The sequence below is a fragment of the Lagopus muta genome, chromosome 2 (genome assembly GCF_023343835.1).
Source record: "Lagopus muta isolate bLagMut1 chromosome 2, bLagMut1 primary, whole genome shotgun sequence".
NCBI classification, from domain to species: domain Eukaryota; kingdom Metazoa; phylum Chordata; class Aves; order Galliformes; family Phasianidae; genus Lagopus; species Lagopus muta.
Genome location: NC_064434.1, coordinates 47,832,373 through 47,856,488, shown reverse-complemented (window position 1 = coordinate 47,856,488; position 24,116 = coordinate 47,832,373). Strand labels below are relative to the sequence as shown.

The window sequence follows — 24,116 nt, the reverse complement described above, 5'->3', positions numbered from 1 at the left end:
ATCATGTCAGGCTACAGGAGCCTGTGCTGTCCTCCAAGCAGCCACTTTTCTGCCCATCTTAATAGCTGCTCTTCTTCCTTGTAGCCTAGGGCCACCTAACTCTCAGGAGGGAGCAGAGTGCCAAAGATATTATCTTCTTCTGTAATAACACCCATCTTGCTCCTAACTCTTCCCATCTTCCAGCATTTGCCTGCGTGCTCCTTTCCTCCTCACTCACATCTCAGGATGACCCTCAAGGGGCTCTGGGGCAGCTGTAGAACATCTGCCTGACCATCCAAGAAGTGGACAGTCAGTCCAATGCCTTTAAGGGAGAATCCATTACTTTTGATCCAAGATGGATCTATTCAACTAGAAACCAGTGCTATTAAAAATAAGATGCAAAGCAACTGACAGAAAGGCCAAGCCCTCAAGTTGAAAGATCAGACTAATTTTAGCAACTCATGCAGCCCTGGAACTGTGAATGAAACTCTAGCAAACATCCATAATTGATCAAAATCTCTTCCAAGCTTTTGAGGTTTAAATCCCTAGTAGGGTAACTGATGTTTTTATTGTAACTCAAGTTATAAAATGACAGACAGGGGAACTTCAAGAAAAACACGTGGTACAGCATGTTTGTGTCTGGTAGAACAGAGTAGGATTGACTTCTTGTTTAGCCTGGATGAAAAGCAGTGTCAGAGAGCACTGCCCGTGGGAGCAGTTTCTGAGGAATAACATGTCACACTTAAAATTGAATCTTCTGAATGTGTTCTTTGTTCTGAGTTTTGGACTCTACTGTGATGAAAGGTTTAAGAAATATTTAGGCCAGAGCCATCTTCTTCCTCTACCTAATATTAATACTGACATCTACTTCTGTGGGAGCAGGTCCAGACTGCTGCTCGGCTCCTTCAAAATGCAATAAATGTAATGCCATTAAAAGGAAAGCTATTACGCTAATTAAAATGAGATTCATTTTCTAAATGCCAAGAATACACATATTACTGAAAGATCTACGACCATCAAAATGCTGTGGAGCAGAACAGAATACCTACAGTGCATGCTTCCTGAAGCTTCCTAGGTCCCAGTCATCAGTACCTGGAGATGTAAGAATGACCCCTGATGGTCAAAGGGGTCAAAAAATGACCAAAGACAAGTTCTTCAGTTTGTAAAATAGCAGGGAAACAAATCTTTGCAACGCTTTGGAAACATTTAAACAGCCCCTTCAGGGTATTTAAAAATGAAAAGCGGTAAGAAAGAAAAATAAGTTAGGATGAAAGATAGCATTTTATGCCATTTTCTATTTTAATTAAATACATCTGTTTTAATTAAATACATCATGCTCTAAATTTGTTGAGTTCTGTGTTCATTATCCAGAATATACTTCTTATAGATTCTAATAAGGATATAATTACATATTCTTGTAATTATAATTCAATATACGCCATCTTTGGGCAACACAGACAGGAAATAAATAATGTATATTTCAAGCCTAATTTAATTTTCAGTGATTAAAAAGTAATTAACACCAGTTTAGGCAATCTGTACAATCTCATTTCTTGCCATCTCTTTAATTTCCTTGGAGCTGAAAAAACTAACAGCTTTTTAAATGAAACAAAACAACTGTTGTTTTGGTCTTTCCAGGCTGTTCACAGTAAATCCTGCTATCCTCATGCCTGTAAGTAGTTGTAACAATTCCAGTGAAATCCCTCGCTCAGTATTTAAGTGGAAATGAAATGCAGCCCTTGAGCTGCAGAAGTACAGAGCGAGGCAGAGTCAGAGCCTCTGCTGGGTCCAGCGCAGCAGCTGCTGCCACATGCTCTGCCATGGGGTAGTGGGCCCCTAATGTGTGGGTCTGGCAGCAGCAAGGCCCTCACACACAAGCTCTGCATTGGTATTTTTTATTTGGGCCTTTTTACACAGAGCATTTGGCTTCTGGTTCCTCTTTTGGATGTTTTCTTGTCTGGCTCCTGTGTTCTCTACTTTTAAAGATATGGGTTACAATGACCAGTTTTTGTTGATGCATGTCTTCCTCCTTCCTTCATTGATCTTCCTTCCTCTTTCTCTACCTCTCTATTTTTCTCGTCGGGCCACATTTGATTTTAGCCAGGCATCTGCTTGTAGTGCTTAAGTGAAGTCACTCTGCTGCTTCTTTGTGTAATTCTGGCTTACTGCAGAAGCTAAATTCGAAGTTATAATCTGCCTTTAATTGCAGCAGGGTCAATGTGCTTCTCATCTGTTAAGTGTGAGCAGCAGTGTCCTATTCTGAAATCCCAGGAGAGCAAGCACTTGCTGCAGAGCCCTGCCATGCTGTGGAGTGCACGTGGACAGACCACGAGAGCAGAACAGGGCAACTGATACCACAGACTCCGGAGATGTTTTCCTGCATTATTTTGTCATGCAGATTTAACTATTTTCTATAGCACAGAATTAGCACATCTTAAACAGCTGGCAGGTTTTTTAAGAGAGTCAGGACTGTTTGTTTTAATAATGTTCGTACATTTTGAGTGTTGTATCGGTACTAAAGTATGTTATGGCATCTTACTTTTTCAGACTATTTGGAGATATTAGAACTTCTCTGTGTATCTCGTTATTAATATATCCACATTACAACACATACATAATTTCTGAGTTCTGTCAGTTCTTTTAAGTTCAAGCTACCAGTTCTACAAAACTTTAACAGTGAATAAGGAGCATACTAATATTAAGAGATCATTAAAGAAAATTTGCAGACATTCATTCACCAGTAATTATTATTAGTAAATATTATTAGCAAATAATAATAATTACTCTACCTGTGAATATCTTTGGTAATAAGCTTTTCTGTTTATGTTCTGTAGGGAACAGACAAGGAAAGGGACTGTCAGACTTGACTGCTGTCACTGTTATGATGAAATACCTCCAGTAAGTTGTTGTACAGATCTTTCCACACCAAATTTTTGTCAGTGTAGAGCAAGAATTCCCAAATGCCATTGTTTTGCTTGCTATACTGCTGGTAAATTTTTGCATCTTCAAGCACATTCAATTCAATAAGCGATAAATATGCTTTTGCAGCTAATAGGGATTGGCTTTTTATCCTCTGGCTGTTAACCCCAATGAGAAATGTGAAAAGGGTCAACCCAGAACTCTTTAGGAGTTTGCACTTTGCTTTTGTATTCTTCCTTGGCATAATATGTACCACAGAAATTGGCCTGTTTGGAAATGCCAAGGTGAATATACTACAGCAATGTGACTTCCAAAAAGTGAAGAATAAGTACCCATTTAATATTACTAGGAGTAGTTAATTTTCCTGTCTTTCTTTTGTTCAATTTCAGAATGTTTGGTGTTTAGTTGTTGCATGTACACACTTCTTAGCATTTTCATATTCTGCACTTTGTTTTCTTTTCACGGCCCGTCGCCTAGGAATTGATTTTACTTCCCACAAGGAATTCTCCGTAAATAAAATCTTGGGAATAACATTTTAACCTAAACAGTCAATTATTGTAATTCTGTTTATTCACTTAATCAATGGTTTACAGATGATAAAAAATACACCTTGGCTCTGAGACAGTGGGAAACTTATGCAGTCCTAGCCTGAATCCTTTCACACCAGTTGCATAAAGACCCTATGGCAAAGTGTTATTAATAGGAGTTGTTGGTAGATGTCAAAACACCGTATTTCTTAACAAATAACTTCTACTTGGGAACATCAACCAGCAGGTACAAATGAGTTGGCCTGGATGGGTGTTCCCATATTCATTTGTATTTATACTAGGGAAATCGTTATTTCAAAAAGCAGTCTTATTTATGTAAAGGTAACACAGTGAGCAACACGGGCATACCATATACTGAGGCACTGGCAGTGAGAAAGTGCCTCAGTCTGCTGTAGGATTGCATTTTAAGTTAATTGCTTCATTTTTTTTTGCCATTGCAAGGTTGTGCATATGCATAGCAATTTATGCACATCACTTTCTGTTGGTTATTAATAAAAGCTTTTGTCATTTTAATGAATAACTTTCATGACATTGAAAGCATATGTTAATAGGTGTAAAATGTAAAGTGTATCTTTAAAAAACAGGAATTACTATCACTAAGGCACTTAGTGGATGGGGGAGGCAGGCCATTAATGCCAGCGTTCCAGTGATATGTGCTTTAAATACACGGTGTGATCACTTGCTAGTACTCAAAATACCTTACCCACTTCCAGTGCTAAGCAGGAACCAGTGATTAAAAGATTGTTTGTGACCGAGAAGCTGGGGCTAAAGATAAAAAGGGAAACATCATAATAGTTTTTAATTGTATCATTTAGGTGAGAAAAATCTTACCTGATGCTGTTAACCAGCAAGTAAGCTGTCACTGAACAAGTCAGAATGAGAATCTAGGGATGATTCATGTACCCTGAGAACAGTCCTTGTCCAAGAAAATCCTTTTAAAGGTCATGAGTAAACGCTTCGTGCATGAGCAAATTCTGAATGTAGAAGCTATTTTCTTGAAAAAGTAACTTCTCATCCCACTAAGTGAAAAGCTCTTCGTTCCTTCAGTGGAAGAAGGTTTGGCCTGCAACTAGAATTGAATTAAAGGGAAATCTCTGACTGATACTTGTATCTCAAATCCTACTACTGCAAAAGCCATGTAATCTGAATTACAGAATATGCTTGTACTTAGAAATGTGAAACACATTTAGAAATAAGCCTTGGTGTTTAGACTACACCTACAAGTGTTCTTGGTATGTCTCTTCACTGATCTAAATTCTGACAAAAGAAGTGGGTTGAGGGGTGATTTAATGGGAGGCTAAACTTTTCACATTAAATTCACATTACATGTTATTTTGCATTTCCCTGGAATAATTATTTATATATGTATGATAGTAGATTCTCATAGGGTGTCCTGCTCTGTCAAGGACTTTGAGCATCTAAATATGTTGCAGATTATATTTTGTCACTAACTAAAGTGGATACGTATGCTTAATGAAACAGATTTGATGTCAGTGTATGATGTTATGTTTACTAAATCAGTGCAAGACCATTTTAAAAGTCTTTCAACTCACCTTTTTTAAAAAAATCTTTTGTGTGAATAAAAGAATATTGTTCAAAGCATATTTCTTCTCTGAACAGTTACTTTAAAATTGAGTTCTACGTTTTCCTCCCATTAGAGAAGAGTTCCTTTTAGTGAATTGGGTACTCTGTATGTACATAAAAGAAGAACAAGGCTGGCCTCCCTGACTTGTAAGATTAATTTGGTACCTGTATTTTAGCTGGGTTTTTACAAATTATCTACAACTGACTAAAGAAGTCTTTCAAACGAATCTCTTCTCAAAAGGAACCTGTGGAATGCTACAACTTGCACTGGGTTCTGTGAATTGCAAGCAAATAGGGTCAAGTTAAGGATTTTTTTTCAACGTGAATAATGTACAGCAGGATCTAGAGTTCTTTTTCTACAGTGTCATCTCTACAGGCCTCAAGGAATTAATTAAAAAAAAAAAAAAAAAGAAAAAAAACAAACAAACTTATATTATCAGTGAAAACAATGAGCTTAACAGAACGTCTATGAAGGGCGAACCACAAAAGTGTAACCCTTCCTCTTCACTTTTGGAGTAAGACAAGTTTGACATTTATAGATCTTGAGCTTGTATATAGGCTTGTGCAAGAGGTTAAGGCAAACAGATAAGGAGCTAGCAAAGTAAAATAGAAGAAGCGTAGTCTAGAGTTAAATAATTACTCTGAGTGCTAAGGGTAGTTTCAACCATGTGGGTACACAACTGAAAATGCTAGAAATACATCAGTCTGATAGAAATCCCATATTTGCCTCCTTGCTGAGGTAAATAAAACAAAAGTGATTGATTTTGCTTATGTTGTATACGCTTTCTGCAGTAAGAAGTTAGCACTGATACATTTCTAAAACTCATCTAAGCCTATGATCTTTTCTTTACAATGATCTGAATCAATCCAGTGGGCCTGGAAAATTATTTCATTCTTTTCTTTAACATGCACAATAGGAATTTCTGTTATGAGTGATATTTCTAGCTGTGATAATAAATTTTCTTAGAACTTGATGAGGAATTGTTTGGATATTGTATTCCAACTGGCTGAAATCAATGTCCATTCTTGAATTTGAAAAGGAAGTATCTAGTATTGATTTCAGATCATTAGTTTGCAAAGAACTAGCAAATGTACTGCTGGGAATAAATCTTTACAAGAAGTGGAGGAGAAGCACCCTGAAACATTTCAGTGATTCAGATTTTTTTTTCAGAGGTTATTCCTCAAGAGGAGCTTTGAATTGAAAATGCTTCCCTTTTTAAAAAGGAGGATTTGATGTTATACTTAGCTTTAAATTTATCCTTGTCTGTTCCCACACTATGAAGCAACTGAATTTAATTGAAGAAACAAACTAAAAAGGAATTATGATTATTATTTTTTTTTATAAATAAATGTTACTCAGGACTGTTGCTCCTTAATGAGAATAGCTAATGTGAAGGAAGATCTTTGCATAACAAAAGGACTGAATTCCAAAACAGCTCCTTATTAACCAATAAAACAAACTTGCATAAGCATCTGTTTACTACAGAAAGTACTATCAGTTCTAGAGATCCACAATTATAGTAGGAATTTGTTTGGGTTTTTTTTCCACTTAGTGTATGTCAAAAATGACTGTTGACAGCAATTATTTAGCCCACAGGTATTTGTCTCTCAGCCCAGTGAACCTCTACAGTCTTCATTATCAGACCTAAATTACAGACCTAACTTACAGGTCTAATGCAGCGGATCTGATCATCCTGAGAACTGTTTGAATTTGTTGCAAATAGAAAATGGCTGCATTTGCAATCAATCCCCTTTGTTTGGATGAGGACAGGAAAATGTCTCACTGAGATAATATTGTTGGATAAATGCAATGGAGGGATTCATGCTTTGGCAGGTAATGACATAAAATTATCCAAATACAATCAGTGGTAGTAGGAATCTTCCTTACCAGTGTTCATACGAACATTTGCCTGGATCCCAAGAGAAAATGGCATTAGGTAAGCTCCAATAATCTCACGAGAAGATGCATCTCTTAGTAAGGAAAAATGCTTCAGAGTTTCATTTAGCCTCAAGAGTGTTACATCAGAAAAAGCAAAGATTTGGGTATCTGATTTAAAATTCATATCCACAAAGCCATGCAGTACTTCTGCACAGCCCAATGGGAGTTTCTGTGTGCCAAGTTTCCATTAAAAAAGTTCTCTTAGGATTTGAATTCATGTTTTGTATACAGTCTGTTGCTACCTCATACATATCTAAACTATGCTGAGGTTTTCATTTTAAGCAAATATTTGCTGAGCTCATTGGTAAGATTAGGTCTATTTGTTATTCAATTAATTTAATTCCATGTATCCTTCAAGTACTTTCCCCGTTTAAACTTCTGTTTAAACACTTGTTCATCTTGTGATTTTTGAACTCACGTTTCATAGGGATGCTTCAATTAGGTGTAGGATGTTAAAGGATGAGGCAGTTTCAATCTCTTCTAATTCAAAATAAACAGCTTTACAAAACAATAAGAAAAAGATGCAGCTGAATAATAATTTTGTGACTACACAGCTTGTGCACATAGGGGAAGGGAAAGAAGTCTCCAGTTTTTCTTTCCACTCCTGTGAATACTTTACATCAAATATCCTAGCAATAAATGGATTTGAAGTTGAAAGTTGAAAGCTTAAACTTCATGGCTATGGAGAGAATCAGTGGATGTGTAAATATTTATAATAAAGACCAGTGTTTTCAACAGGAAGAATAAAAAGAATCTCATCAGATGTTGTTTAAAAAACTAGTTTGTGAATCCTAAGCAATACAATGTTCATAAGTATAAATGGAGTCTCCAAGTCAATTTACATAGTTATGGCGCATAACTGCAGAAGCAAAATGGCATTTGGGATGCAGCTGGGTGAAGTGTTGCAGGAAAAAGTGAAGAATCAGGTGATACTGAGGCCAAAGTTGATAGAACTTCCAGAGCTATGTTGGTATCGCTTCCCTGTGAACTGCTTCCACTTCTTTACGTGTGACTTGTAGCTCTCAGTCAAACAGGAATTTTAATATGAATTTGAAGTCATCAATGTTGGACACTTCTGTTCCAGCATCTGACAGCAATAGCATTTTGATAGGAAAATATGAGTTCGGAATCTTTTTTTTAAGGAGGTAAAAATTGAATTTGGACCTTTTATACACTGTTCCAACAAGTGTGATAAGATAAGATCTCTAATTCTTAATAGTCCACAACTATGACAGTGCTTGTGAGGAAGGACTGGCACAGGTGCCTAGGTTTGGGAAAGAGTTCATATCTGTGAGTATAGAGAAGGTGGAAATGCTTGCTTGGAGTAAACAGGAACGTGAGACCCAGCTCGTCCAGGGAATCTTACAGGCAGGTAGGCAAACAGTCATCAGGACCTGCATTTGAACCCCCAGCAGAGCTCAGGCTGGAAGTATTCCTGCTAGCAGTTCAGCTGCCTCTCTTCTTGTTGTAGATTCCACACAGGGATTTGGGCTCTGGAGTTTAAATTAAACCGGTTACTTGAAAGACAATTGTTTCAATGCATGCACCATTTTGTGAAGCTGATCCCTAGCATGTAGCAGCTGGGCTCTCTGTTCCCTCACTCTGCTGTTCTGTTACCTCCGTGCATTACAGCAAACAAGAATTGGTGATCCTCGGGAGAGTGACATGCTAAGAGAAAACAGGAGTCCTGGATTAATTTCTGTTACTGATTTAGCAATATTTACCTGGGGGAAAAAAAAAATATGTTTTTTTCCTCTTGCTGTTTTTTTGTGTATATATAGATGTAGTGGTTATAGTGGTATACTGGAAAAAAAAAAAACAAACCACAAAAGTAGAGACTTTTGAAGTTCCTGAGCTTCCAAAGAGCTGCATGAAGCATTTTGCTTTGAAGGGAAGAAGATGGGAGAAAGGGGAACAAGGGGACAATTATGACATAAAAATACTTTTAATTTTGTTTTCAATTATATCATTACTTGCTAGAAATCCTTCTGGCAAGAAGAGTAACTTGGCAAGCTAGAAATTGAAGAGCTAGATGAAAAGAAATTACTGGAAGGGTTAAGGCAGCAAGAGAAACACAGAGAGGGAATAAAAGATGAAACTCAATGGCAAAAGGACCTTTTGCTCTAGGTTAATTACTGAAAGACTGGTGTGTCAGACTACAGCCTTTTCACTTCGTACCTGTCAGATCTCCTGTTATAACCTCTTCATCTCGCAGTCGTGCATCCCCCTCTGCACACACAACAATCAAAGATATCTCTACTCACTGTTCTTCCCTGCCCTGAGTAAACAGTGTCTGAATATCACATATCTGCTGATAAGAAGACAGTAGGGAGCACGGGTCTGGAGATGTCACTGTATTTACCTTCTGAATTACCTCAAGAAGTTTCAGAGTTGAACATGATAGCAACTATTCTGCATAGTAGGTGCATTTGGTGGAGGCAAGAGGTTCAAATTATATTTTTCCAGACAGCGCTGCTTAAACCGTCTGAAAATGCAGTAAGGAAGGACTATGGTATGTTTAATAGGGGAAAATGCAAAGAAACCAGATGCAGTTTCACTGAACTAGGTAAACTTTTCCTTCCCAGAGCCTCTATGTCCTTTTACTTGTGTCGTGCAACAGAGCAATGCTGACTTGCTTTGGTAGCTAAAAGAGATGTTTCCTTTTCCATGTGTATCTCTAGTGATTTTTTTTTTTCAGTCTGATAAGTAACAGCGTAAGCCAGACCTGGAGTCTATGCCATGGAGCTGACTCAGCTTACAGACAAATACTTTTCCTTAATCACTCACCCTGCAAAGTCCGACTGTAATCCTAAGGGCATTCTGTGGGTTTGTTGACTTATGCCCAGAAACACAGACTCTGTAGGCTAGCTCTGCCCCTCAGCAATTCTGTGCAACTGCTCCTTTCTGTAATTCTTTTGTCTTCTACAGCCACACCATACCTGCTAAATTCTTCGGGGGTCACAACAATCAGAATTTGGTCTTACAATTATGACTTAGTCAACAGCATTTCATCCAGTTTCATGACTATTTGATTGTACTGCCACTAGTCTCTACCTTATCTAATCACTCAATGGTATTGCTAACGGACTGACAAAAATGCAGATTTGAAAGTATAAACCTTGGTGAGGCAATCCAGTTATTAAAGTCATGCCAAACTGCCTGCAGTATCAGATGTTATCAGAGCTTTTCCATGGGTTCACAGTGTTAGATGCATATTTCTGTGAGCTGGATATTAGTGGCAGCCTTTTGCATCTGTTAGATGCTAATTTGGAAACAAAAAACAGATTGTCATTCCTGTTTTAAAGGCTGAAGGAAGCTGGCATGGTTTCAGCTAGCAGTCTCCTTACTATGAACTTACTTTGCCACTGTCTCCCACAGTATTCTCCTGGAGAAGCTAGCAGCCTATGGCTTGGACAAGCACACTCTTTGCTGGGTAAAGAACTGGCTGGATGGCCAAGACTAGAGAGTGGTGATGAATGGGGCTCAATCCAGCTACTGACTGGTCACTAGCTGTTTTCTTGGGGGGTTAGCATTGGGGGCCTGTCCTCTTCTATATCTTTATTGATGATTTGGATGAGGGAATTGAGTGCACCCTCATAAAGACTGCAGACAACACCAAGCAGAGGGGAGGTGTTGATCTGTCTGAGGGTAGGAAGGTCCTACAGAGGGAGCTGGACAGGATGGATTGATGGGCTGAGGACTACAGGATGAAGTTCCAGAAGGCCAAGTGCGGGTTCCTGCACTTTGACCACAGCAACCCCAGACAATGTTACAGGCTTGGAGCAGAGTGGCTGGAAGACTGTAGAAGAAATAGACCTGGGAGTGCTGGTCAGTTCTTGGTTGAACATGAGCCAGCAGTGTGCCCAGGTAGTGAAGAAGGCCAATGGAATCCTGGCTTGTATCAGAAATAGTGTTGCCAGCAGGAGCAGGAAGTGATTCTCCCCCTGTACTCAGAATAGGTGAGGCTGCACCTCCAGTAGGGTGTTCAGTTCAAAACTGAAAAAAAAGAAGAAAAAAAAAAAAAAGGAAGTGTTAAACGTCTTTGAGAAAGACATTGAGGCCCTGGAGCATGTCCTGAGAAGGGGAACAAAGCTGGTGAGGGGTCTGGAGCACATGTCGCATGTCCTATGAGAAGTGGTTGAGGGAAATGGGATTGTTTAGTCTGGAGGACTCAGGGGAGATCTTATCATTTTCTAGAACTACCTGAAAGGAGATTGTGGCAAGGTGGGGGTCGGCCTCTTCTCGCATGTAAGTAGTGATAGAACTAAAGGGAATGGCCTCAAGTTGTTCCAGGGGAGATTCAGGATGGATATCAGGAAAAAATTCTTCCCAGAAAGAGTGACGAGGAAGAGTCACCATCCCTGAAGGTGATGGAGGAAAGGGTAGCTGTGGTACTTAAGGACATGATTTAGTGGGGAAATATTGGTGGTAGGTGAGCAGTTGCTGGACTAGATGATCTTAGAGGTCTTTCCCTACCTTAATGATTCTATGAAACTGTTGCAAGAAGGTGGTAGAATCAGAGCCCTGAATCACTGCTGACCAAATTCTGCCTCAGCCCACTTCTCCCTATTTGTTCACATTTGTACCTATGTGACCAAGAGGTAGCAAAAGGTCAACATAGCCTTTAGTAAAGACAGAAAACACAACTCCTCATAAACTCAATAATCAATGATAGGACATCCAGGATGCTTTTCATTTTTAGGTCTCAGAGCATTTCATACAGGTACTGTTCCAAGCATAGAGCTATTATTAGGAGCAATCAAGCCTTTTCACAGGCATATTTCATGTAGATCTTTGTTAAAAGAACTTCTCTCTACACACTGCTTGTTTAAGATTTAAATGTAAAGTGCAAGGAGGGGAGGTGGCAGTTGCTTGTAGCTCACCAATCCAGTGCTGGCTGCCTTTGCGCTTTGCAGCTGGTGGTTTAAGTTGCAGGCATGCAGCTTACCCCTAATTACCACAATTTCCTGTTGAACTCATTTGAAAAGAGTGTTCCTGAGGAAGTTATGAAGACGGCAAGTAAGTTGCTGCCTTAATTTCTGTGTGTATGATTAAGAGTGCTGTCTCATTTATGCCAGTTGCAGCTTATCTACAGTGTTTCTCAGACAGTGATGTCTTTTGGAGGGATGAAGAGACCTGTGCTTCCATGTAACATAGGGGTAGGGTGGGGTTTTCAGCAGTCCTATCACTATGTTGCTCAGGATCAGCTGTAGAAGGATAAAGGCAACTCTTGCTGAAACTGTGAGGAAAACAGCTTAAATATTCTGTTGCAAGATGCTGCTGCAGCTGAGATATCACATAAGAAAATATAATTACTAGTATATCTACTGTATGATTGTAAGTGTTCCTTAAAGGCAGTAAATGAAAAAAAAAAAAAAAAAGAATTTCACATGTTCAAACCAGCATGTATTTTAAATTACTGAACTATTTATGTCTTCACTTGGCCTTCCCCAGCCTTGTGAAGCGCAAGCTGGAGACCTCCCTTTCTGTTCACAAAACAGATTTTTCAATAGAAAGGATATTTGTACATTTTTTGCTAGCAGTCATGGCTTCCTGCCTTTGTTAGGGGAAACACGGTGGAGGGAAGCAGCAAGCTTGCTGTCTGTCTGATGCACAGATAACCTGCTCCGGGTGCACAGTTACTACACAGCTTGCGGCACAGATAGGACTAGGTTGACTTTGCCTGCAGTGTCTGTCATGACAGCAATTGCCCTGTTAGCTAGGGCTCAAATGTGTACAAAGAACTAAATATAGCTCTAAAATAAGGGGATTATCCAGAGAGAATATTAGGTGCTGTAGTTTTTTTCTGGGTATAAAATGTGTGTGAGGAAATGTTGTGGGAAAGTCTGCGTTGCTAGGCAGTTGTTTTGCTGGTAATATGGGAACTTTGCCAAAGCAGAGCAAGTCATAAAGATTGTTCTTTTCAGGCCACATTACAGCAGAGAGCCTCAGTAACTTCTTTGCACTCAGTTTTCCACAGTGTCTGAACATTTAGGAAACCATTTATGTCACATGCCCTCACTCCTTATAGCTGATAAAATACCTGCTACTCTCTTCTCTCCCCTTCATCAACTTGAAAACTAAAAAATGCAAGAAAATGAAAGTAAAAATTATTACAGTTTAGTGTATGAAGCAGGTAATTGAGAAAATAATTTAGCTGAATGCTCATCAGTGACACTTTGAATTTCTTTGTTGGGGTTGTTGTTTTAAAAATTAATTCTGCCTGAACTTAAGCAAACTAGAATGCTATCCTAAACAATTGCACCAACTTAAAATATCAGTAACTGGATGTGCAGTGGCTTATGAAAGCACGAAAAGATTCCTGTAGTTCATATGAAGAACCAGAGTCTTATGAAGGCAATGTCAGTAATAGGAACTAATTTCCATTTCCATTTCTTAGTTAAAGTGGGAGAAAAGTGTATCCCTTGGGCATTGCTCTGCATGTCAGTGAACTGTGCAAGGCAATCTTAGGTATTTCAGTTACAGGATTAGAAATTCAACTCCAGACAGTGGGATGCCAAAGAGCTGTTCTCCAGGAGTTACTGATACTGTACCAGCACTCTGACTCTGATTTAAAGAAGTGAGAGGATATTTTTCAATCCTAGTTTGTTTCCATCCCTTCCTGTGATTCTGCAAAAAGGTTGTTGTCAGACCACAGTAAGAATAGGCACTGATGGGCATCGCCACTGGCACTGCCAGCAGGGCCAAGAGGACAGAGAAGAGTGGAGAAAACTTGCATTCTGAGTCACCTTCCTGGTGTCATGTGACAAATTTTAATTTAAAGGATTATTGTAGCTTTGTCTTAGCAATGCCAACCCAAATCTCTATCTGTGCCAAGCTTGGCAGTAATGGGAATGGTTTGCCATCATTGCTTAGGAGGAGGATGAGTTTCACATAGAGGGAAGCTCTCAGTCCTGATGCCGGTAATGCACAAGCTCCTTGGTGGTTTGAGAAACCAGAAGCTTGGTGTCATCTTTCACAGTTATTATAAGTGCCTGCCTTCATTTGTTTTGACATATTTGCGTTAATATTTCTTAAAGTGTGGATAGAACATTATGGCCTCGTTTTGGCTCATATTTGTTAGTTTTATTTTTAGTTTGCATATTAGCAGAATATAAAACCGTATTTTGTTCATACACTAGTTCAGTGTCTTTCTTCCTGCACCTCATAAATAAGTCAATGTACAGGGTTGTATTACAGAAGCTCTACTAGCTGATAAATAATGCATTTAGTTAGCCATACGATTCTGCACTTGTCTGCCTGCCCAGTGCTCATCTAATTCACAACATGTTTATTTATTGATAAAGTGTGTAAGTTAAGATTAGATTTTTTTTGCTATACCTCTCATAAAACTCATGCATGTTCTGAACTAGATGCTTCTGCAAAGTTTTTACACAGAGTAATTTATATATAGAAAAAAATATTTCTTTCTTGTCTAATGCCTTTGAGTTTTGTTTTTCTATTACTAATTTTTCTATAAATTAATGAAATGTGGATTTTATAAGCATTGTGTTCTCCTAAACCCAGGTGACTGCCACATGCAGATTCGCTTTTTAAAGATCTTGAAAAGGTATTAGGGCATCTCAGGGGATGGCCATTCTGTGTCCATCGTGTACTTAACATATATGAAATCCTCTCCAGTTGTCTGCATGATTCAGGAAATCAAAGCAAGAGTCTGAAGAGCAGTTTGCAAGAAATATTTGTGTGTTGATATTAGAAGATATGCTGGCCTGTGAAAATACAGTGGGATACTGAAGAATCATATGCATAATAAGCAGGGAAACCCTTAAAAACATTGCAGAAAACTTGAGCAAACAGCTAAAGTGAAAATAAGCCAATCTGTCAGGAACTTTGACATTGGAGAATTATTTTTAGATATTCAAGCTGAGAGAGGTATTCAAAATAATGAGGACAAAGAAGGAAGTATTGCCAGGCAGGCTTGAGATCATCAATGCTGTCTTTGATGGTCTCAAGAAAATATTCAAAACATTCAAAATTCATCCAGCATTCAAAATATTCAAAATTTGCATGCATGATAATGATGTGGATTGCATTTTGCTGGAGGAAGTCAAGAGCACTGGCCAGAAGTCTCAGAAAAACAAGGTCTAGAGAGTACGTGGCTCTGAGCAAGATGGTGCATAGAAGAAGGAGCTGTTCAGAAAGTCACGTGTTATGTAATACACAGAAAGAAAAATGATTTTTAAATAAAGAATGAGGGAAGTCAATTCTGCAAATAGTACCTAAGAAAGGCAAGCTGTTAAGCTGCACAAGTCACCATAAAATGGCTGCTCAGTGAGATTAAGTCTTTCTCAAAAGATTCACAGTACAGAGAAGACTATCTGCAAAATAGGCTGCTGCTCCATGTCTGGAGCTGACAAGACTTGGAAGCTGCTTGGTCTGCTTTGGTAAAGCACGTCACTTGTGAGTTCATAAAGCCTTTTTCTGGAATCACTAGAGGTTGGCAGTGTTGATTCCCAGAAATTTTTCAGACGTTATGAGGTCAGTGATCTTAATGAACAGCCCAGACCAGGCAACCAGTATGAGGTGAAAACTCACAGTAAATAGGATATCTGTTAGCTCCCAGTGCTTTCCTGGTCTTCCTTGAGAAGCTCATGAATGGAGTAATAATGGCAAAAAGGATCTCTTGTGCAAAAAAAACGAGAGAATGTAGATTTGAAGAGGAAAGTCAACTGCTTCTTCAGGCTGCTGTGTTACTAGGCCAGCTTATCAATGTGTTCTAGGCATGGCAAAAACAGTGGCCTTCTGGAAAGGAGATAAAGAGAATTATGTGGATATTAAGGGCAGTGGCAGGGCTGATGGGCATCACTTTCCAGCTTATGGCCGCTTCTTCACATAGGTTAGCAATTATTAAAAGAAACCATGAGGAATTGTGCAGCAAAGGTGGTCTTGTCTTATGCAAGGCCTCAACAGAGGGAGATATCAATAATTTTTAACTTGTGATTTACTAAACCCTTAGGAGTGTCCAGGAAAAGTTATGTAGAAAATCAGACTTCATTGTCAGTAAATTACTTAACTTTTGTGAGCAGTGCTGGGAGAGTAGGAAAGGGGATTAAAGAAAAAGACAGAAAGTGTATCATATATTGCAATTCAGGCCCCCCTCTAAATGGCAGTATCATATCTGTGAAATTCATCAGTTCTTTCTGGCACTGTAACTAAAGTTGATCTATTAAAATAGTTCTATCATTTGTTTTGAATCTAAAAATGTTGCTACCAAGGTTTTTAAAGAGAAAATATTTTCCAGTGTGCATCACTGTTACCTAAATTGGGGCTGGACTATGCAGAGCCTTCATCATCCTCTTAGTCATGTCAGGCTTTGGTTATGCCTCCATCTCCTTTTCAAGAGTCTGCCAGAAGGCAAAGGATTGTATTTGAAGATGACTGCATCTACTGCTGACTCTGATGGAAATATGATTGCATTATCTTTGAATTGAATCTGGAGATTCATGACCCTTGAGGTCCCTTCCAACCCAGGTTGTTCTATCTTTAAAGTATAGATGGGCTGTGTGGGCAGAAGGCATTTATTAAAACATTCCTCTACCTTGTTTAATTAATTTGTATTGCTTAGAGTCTTCATAGTTTAATTTTTCCAAGAGTTGTCCTTAGATTTATGAGCACCAAGGGTGGTGCCACCTTGTAAGCATTCTTTGGAATAGCTTGTGTAGTGATGTCTTGGGAGGAACAAGGATATAAAGTACTGAAATCTTAGTAGCCCTCATACAAGCCAAAGCCTTTTCTGAAAAGTTCTTAAAAGTGTGTCAGTAAAGTATCCATAAAGGTTATTGATACGAGGAATGTATACTGAGGTGAAATGCACAGGGAACAAGCATCTGTAAGACAAAGATCTCAGTAAAAGCTGAAAGTAATAAGTAGATGTAATTACCTGACTCATATGCTCTTCCACTTTTTAAATCCCTTTGATAGCAAAGGTTTAGTTTTGTCCATTACCACATACATTCGTAGCTGCTTCCTGGTTATGAGTCCAGTAAAGATATTTTTCAAAGGCTGATGATGTATTTCTGCTCTCATTTCCTCCTGTGCACATTTGTATGTCACACAAATACCATATAGCTGTATTCTGGTGAATCTTTTGAGATAAAAGAAATAGGAGTTTTCCAAGGGGAAGCGTGAAGTAAATAGTTCAGAGAACTGGTGTCTAAAGTTTGTAATGACAATAAAAATTAAGAAACTGAAGCTATGGGGATGCAAAGACTTTTCAGAAAATGAAAAAACTGAACCTTGATCTCTGAGTGCAGCTTTCAAGAACTAATGATTTCCTTCCCCCAGTCCTCCCAGCACATCTGTGCGTCTTTTTCTCAAAATAACAAATTATGATGACTGCAGTGCTGAGGGAGAGCCAAAGGACTTGCTAATATATATTCTGTATACCAGTGATGGCTATGTCATACAGAAAAAATGCATGGGATTTTTTTTCCACATTTTTAATAACAATAAACAACAGAGGTCAGGACACTTCCTAAGAATTTACTGACTGTTTTGAGTTAATGTCCTTCATCTTACTTATGAACCAGCATTCGCTCCTATTCCACCATTAATCTGCAGGGAAGGTCCTGCAGCTTGACACCATTTTCCACATAACAGCAATGCAAATCAGTAAAAACGATGTTCACAGAGCAGGTAGAAACACTTTCCTACACATTAAATGCGTGCTGTGTACGAGAATAAGTCTGCACAGGACCAGACTAGTTCTTGTGAGATGCAACGCTGCTCTTCCTTTGACATTCAGGGAAACTGATTGACCAGTTCTACCTCTCTTCCATGCAGTAGCCTCATTCACCACAGCCAAACTGGAGCAGGTAGCATTACCTGATACAGCAGTGCCTCAAGCTGTTGTGGCATAGACATGGGGCCTTCTGTGTCACTGTTTTGTCCCCTTCTAATATCCAGCCTTAAAATGTATTACATAAATGCATCGTCCTTGATAAGCCTCTGAATGAAATTGTGTTTCCTTTCTGAGAAATTAGAGGCAGAGAATAAGTGCAGCGTAAGAACTGTCTCAGGGAAAGCACAACGGAATTTGACAAAGGAGAGCCATGGAAACTTTATAAATAAAGGCAGAATTGTTTATAAATATTTTCCTTTTTTGAGTGTGGGTGTGCGAAGTTGCATTTATTTGAATGCACTTTTCTCTCACCACATGTTTTTACCCTCACTGCTGCATGAGGTTCCTACACAAACAGGCACGAGTAATACCATCACCAGGTGCCTACCAGCTGTCCCTGCAGGGAGTGCAGCGCTGCTGAGGCACCCGTCAAAATCTAGGATAAACCTGCAGCAGAAGCTGAGCTGTGAGCTGAGCTCTGCCTTCCAGCCAAGCTGGGGAACTCTGGCAGCCCTCTGCTAACATGACTTTGTTCCCAGCAACCAAACCAGGCCTCTTGCTGCTGCCAGCCACTTTGTAGTTACCCTCCTGCTGCTCAAGTGGTTGCAATTGGAGCTTTCAGCACGTAATTCAAAGCTTGTGTGACATGGAGGGTGTTACAGTTTCACATAATAGAAATTATTCTATATTATTATAGAAATTCGAATTTACAAAACAAAGCACTGCAAGCAGTTATGCAAAAAACAACCTTAAAAGACCTTTACTTTCAGACTGAGAGGTGTCTTTATTCCCGCGGCGTCTTCTATTCTTTACAAGTACACCTTTGGATTTTATATGAACTGCCTCACTCCTTGGAATTATGCAGTCCACTCTCAGTGACTCAGCTTCCCAAAGTGCTGGGGACAAAGCTGAGCCCTGGAGAGTGCAGGAGAAGAGCGGGGTACAAAGGGCTGAGCAGGTGTGCAGGGCCAGGCAACGCAGCATGGCATGGCATGGCATGGCATGGCACAGCATGGCATGGCATAGCACAGCATGGCACAACATAGAATGGCACAGTATGACCTGGCACTGTGTGGCACACACAGCACAGTGGAGCAGAACACCAGCACAGAGGTCACATAGCAACAGGAAGCTGCAGCAAAAGGAATTCTCCTCAGAGCAATCACGCAAACAACACTGGCAGAGTGAAGGTGAGCCAGAGGGTAAAGGCACGATCCTCGAAGTGGTCGTAAAGGTAGAAAGAGGAGGAAGCTGAACTGAGACTGTTATTATCCGGAGAAGGAAAGAACATGGGGAAGCCGTGCAGGCTCATGAGAGAAAGTGAGCAGAAAAACAATAAGCAGGATTAGTCTCCAGACAGCACAAACTACGTGCCCAGTGACAGGAATGCTGGTAGGTACACAAATATTTCTAGCACTTATTTCTGATAGCTTTCAATATAGTACGCTTTCTGATTTCTGATAGCTTTCAATATAGTATTCAATATATAGAATATAGTATGGTTTTACTGCATTATTATTTAAGGGGATTTGTTTTTCTTTATCAGCACAGTATTAAAATAAGTGTTTAATATTAATATTAATAAGAATATGTGTTTAAATCATTTATTTTGGAAATCTGTTTTACATGTGTGAAATAAGCACTTCTCCGGTGAGTGGTATTGCTAGAAACAACGAGGATGAGTAATTCTGTATTAGCATTCTTGATACTGCTGTGTGGTGAGCCTTAGCCAAGAGACTTTACAGAGTAGCAGAAAACTTTTGCTTTGAAAATTTTGTGGAGCAAATAAACGTGGCAAAGCCTGGGAGATAACAATAGACCTTAGCACTGTCCTTCTGCTTCATTCTCCTTTTATTCTCTGCTCTTCGACCTGAGAAGCAGTGCTGTGTTCCAACAGCCACACATTCCTGTGCTGGGCCCTGTGGGCTGGCAGCAGTGTACACAGGGAGGAGGCCTGGGCTGTAGCACGGGGCATTCATCTCATCCTCCTCCCACCGAGCCAGAAATGGGCGAAATGCCATGACTTAGGTGACAGGAAAACCGCATATCCTGAATGAAATCTATGACAAAACAGAGTTCTGAAAGCTTGGAGCAGCATCCCAGTGTGCCTTCCAAGACCGTCCTGCCTGGTTGCTCTGCTTGCACCTCCAGCCAGACCAAACATCCACTCATATTTTCCTCAGTTTTATGAATGATTTCCTGGAATTTTCTATTAGTTACGTCACGAGGAAGAAGCACTTGACAAGACTTAACTCAAAAATAATGAAGTTTGTTAAAGTGGAAATGCCTTTATTTGTGTAACTGGTGACCACAGGGCAGTTCGGGAGGAACTCAGGAGGCACACACAGACTGGGCTGCTGTGCTGGGGCCAGGGCTAGGGCAGTCCCTAGGCTGTGGTAAGTTCTGAAGAAGGAAAGTGGGTGACTGAACTGAGGAGCAGGGCTTGGCACCAGAACCACAGCACAGCACATCCAGCTTTTGCACAGAAGAAAGTGAGATGGAGGGCCCAGCCTGGAGAAGAGCAGAGTTCTGATCCTCATGTGGGTTACTGGGGTAACTCCTCCCTCTTCTGTTCCCACCTTAACCTGTTAGTTCTTCTGCTTTAAATACTGCTGAAGCTCAAAAGGTACAGCAGACTGCACCAACTTGAATAGTTTTTAGCTCAGCTTGCACATTAACACATACAAAATATTTGTGTGTGTTTAGCTGAGATGTGAATATACAGCTTATTTGCAATTTTCTACTATATTTCCATGGTATTTTTTTAGTATGCAAAGGTGACGTATGGTTCTTTCATGGTATTCAAGGAGCATTTTGTGTTTTGGCTGGAGGAATCTGCCATTGGTGTTTACTAAGCCCTGCTTGCTTCTTGTACATCAAGGAGCTTTTGCCTCATGCTGCTGGAAGTTGAGGAAGCAACTAAAGCCAAGTGATGAGCTGAGAGGCCTCTTTCTTTAGTCTATTCTTTGTTCAGCCTAAACTCCTCTATTTGTAGGACGTGCAGAGTTATTTGCAAATCCAGGCATTGAGAAGTCAAGAATGTTGCTGTGAGGGCAGCCAGTACCTTTCCCTGAACTGTGAAAGAGCCAAAGCTTGGGGGGTTGTTCAAAGAGAGCAGTTCTAAAGGAATAAACAAGCACCCTAGACAGTTCTTTGTGTTGACTATGGAAGAGACATGAAGGTCAGCTTGTTGTTACTAGTCAAGGCTATAAATGCAGAAATAATTAATCTGTGTTTAATTAGTAGATTGTATCTACTAAGGTGTGGTTTCTATGGTCTAATAACTTCCTTTGGTATTTAAATGCTAAAGCCAAACTAAACAGTTTAGTAAAACTGAATGCCGAGGTGAAGAGGTAAAAACACATGATGTACATGGGCTTGTAGTAGGATGATTTTAATTTGACAAAAAAAGAGAATGAAAAGGATTTAATATTATTATCAGAGGTTGTTAAATAACACTTGACCAACCTGTCATTAATCAAGTGCCACATTTTAAGTTCTTTTTAAACAGGCTGTTTGTTTCTCTATAGCCTTACAATTATAAAAGTCACCTTTTTATTCAAGAATGATCTTAAAAAGAGCATTGTTTTAATGTTGGCTCTCTAGCAGCCAGACAGCCAGGAATAAAATCTGATGTCATGCAAGGTGTCATTTGCAAGGTCGTGTCATGACAAATATGCCTTTTCACAGGACAATTTTCTTGCTGATACATAAGTACTCTGACATTTATGAAAAAATATACTTCAAGGCAAAGGTTCACATTTTCAGCAAATAACCAAATATTTCTATAGTAACATATAACTGTTTGCTTTGGGGGGAAATCTTAAATTATACCAACTCTTTTTTCTTCTTCTGAATGACTTAATTGTAGAGAAGGTGAAGTGTTCTACACAGTAGCTGCTGGTGAAGCTGTGAGTAGGTTGCTTTCTGCGCCATTACGAACTAACCGCTTTTTGAATGATGCCCTTTGGTTAAAAAGCATAAGGTTATCTAGAGTGTTACCTTACCCAGCCTGTACATATCCTTGTAACACTCTCTATCTGAAGCTGCAGCAGCTGGGGAGAAGAGACTTCCTGCTACCCCTGTCCTTAGCAGTCTCTCCAGTAGCGTGTTCCTCTCTCCATGTATATTTGCCCTATTGGCTTTCCATCCCGATTTTTATCAGTGTTGGAAATGCATCTATATCTTACCTAGTTCTTTTTAACAGCCTCCTGGGGGCTTCATCATTTAACTTCACAGAAGGAACTGTGCTATTGAATGCTTCCAGGAAGGGGGCATCCATAACCTTGCTGGTAACCTGTTCCAGTGTCTCACCACCTTCACAGCAAAGAAATTTCTTCCTAATATCTAGTCTAAATCTATCCTCTTCCAGTTTAAAACCATTTTCCCTTGTTCAATTGTTACATGCCCTTATAAATCTGAGCACCGTTCCTGCTGAATGCCTAAAGTATCTTGGGTTCTTGCACTGGCAGATGTGAGGGTGCTCAGATCAAGTTCCTCATAGGGGAAATGTGTCTGAAACATACATTACCATGTCTGTGGACTCACTGCCAGATAAAAAAGTATAGAATCATAGAACCGTTTGAGTTGGAAAGGATCCTAAAATGTCACCTAGTCTAACTCCACTACAATGAATAGGGACACCTACAGCTTGATCAAATTGCTCAGAGGAATTTGCTCAGAGCCCCAGCCTGACTTTGAATGTCTCCAAGGACAAATTTACCACCTCCCTGGGAAACCTGTTCCAGTGCCTCACTACCCTTGTTGTAAAAAACGTCTTTATATCCAATCTAAATTTCCTCTCTTTTAGTTTGAAACCGTTTCCCCTTGTCCAACCACAACAGAGCCTACTAAAGAGTTTGTCCCCTGATTTCTTGTAGCTCCTCTTTAGACACTGAAAGGCCACTATCAGGTGTCCCTGGCTGAACTGCCCCAGCTCTTTTGGCCTGTCCTCATAGGAGAGGTGTTCCACGCTTTGGATCATTTTTATGGTCCTCATCTGAATGTGCTTCAACAGGCCACGTCTCTCCTGTACTGAGGACTCCACATCTTGGTGAAGTACTCCAAATGAGGCCTCACCAGTGCAAAACAGAAGGACGGGATCACTTCCCTCGACCTGGCTATGCTTCTTTTGATGCAATCCAGAATACTATTGGCTTTCTGGGCTGCAAGGGAAGATTGCTGGCTCATGTCCAGCTTGCCATCCACTGATACCCACAGGTCAGCAGGGCTGTGCTCTATCCTTTCATTCCCCAACTTGTATTGATAGCGGGGGTTGCCTTGCCCAGGTGCAAGACTGCGTACTTGGATTTGCTGAACTTTGTGAGGTTATCCTGGATGCACTGCTCAAGCCTGTTTAGATCTATTTGGCTGGCATTCTGTCCATCGAGTGTGTTGACTGCATCATGCAGGTTGGTGTCATCCACAAACTTGCAGAGGGTGCACTTGATCCCACTGTCGATGTAAGTGATAAAGATATTAAAGAGAACCGCCCCCAGTACAGACCCCTGAGGAACAGCACTTGTCACTGATCTCCATCCAAACACTGAGCCATTGACCACCACTCTCTGGGTGTGGAGGTATTCCTATCCACTCATTCTATTCCTCAACCTAAAGCAACATGACTGCTGACTGAAAGCTGACTCAGTATTAGTAGAAGAAAAAAATACTAAACACCCTGACTTGAAACAGGGTTGTTGTAATAAAAGCACATGCAGAATATGGCTCTGTGATTTTAATTGTGCTTTGTTTCCATTTTGCAGATACTATAAGTTTGTCTGCAATTTGAAAAAAAAGAAAAAAAAGAAAGAAAAAAAAAAAGACTCAATTTACAAGAGTATAAAATAATAGCTATAGGAGAAAAAAATGAAAAATCCAACATTTCTTAATATACAAAATGTATTTTAGTGTTTCCTTTCTGAAAAGAGTCTTTAAAAGTAGTGAATTCTTTATGTTGAGATTACAGTAACTAGTTTTTTTTTAATGTAGGGCATTTTAGAATAGGATTTACAAGTATAATCTTACTCTATTTTGTGGTCTTTATCTTCTTGTGGTCTGTTGTCAAGGCCCCTGGAGAGTTAGAAGTTCTCCAGAGGAGTCTGATTTATTAAGCTTCTTTTGGCCTCTTTTAGATCCCAGGGTTTGTATGGTCTTTCTTCTGGCTCTTAGATAACTTAGAAACTTAGAAAACACTTTCACAATCTCAAATCACACAGAGGAGTTGGTAGGGCCCTTCATGCTTCATAATGAAACATACCTTCCGTTTTGCTGAGGAAGCAAAGGCTGC

General features: G+C 39.7%; 1 protein-coding gene across 1 annotated transcript in view; it reads left to right on the top strand.

The window, feature by feature from the left end:
- The first annotated feature begins 11,926 nt into the window (after window positions 1–11,926).
- CEP85L (centrosomal protein 85 like) overlaps window positions 11,927–24,116 on the top strand; it is a 142,420-nt gene continuing 130,230 nt past the window's right edge. Inside the window, exon 1 of the mRNA XM_048934747.1 lies at window positions 11,927–11,988. Coding sequence (XP_048790704.1) covers window positions 11,976–11,988 — 13 coding nt within the window. The 5' untranslated portion in view covers window positions 11,927–11,975. The remainder of the gene's footprint in view (window positions 11,989–24,116) is intronic.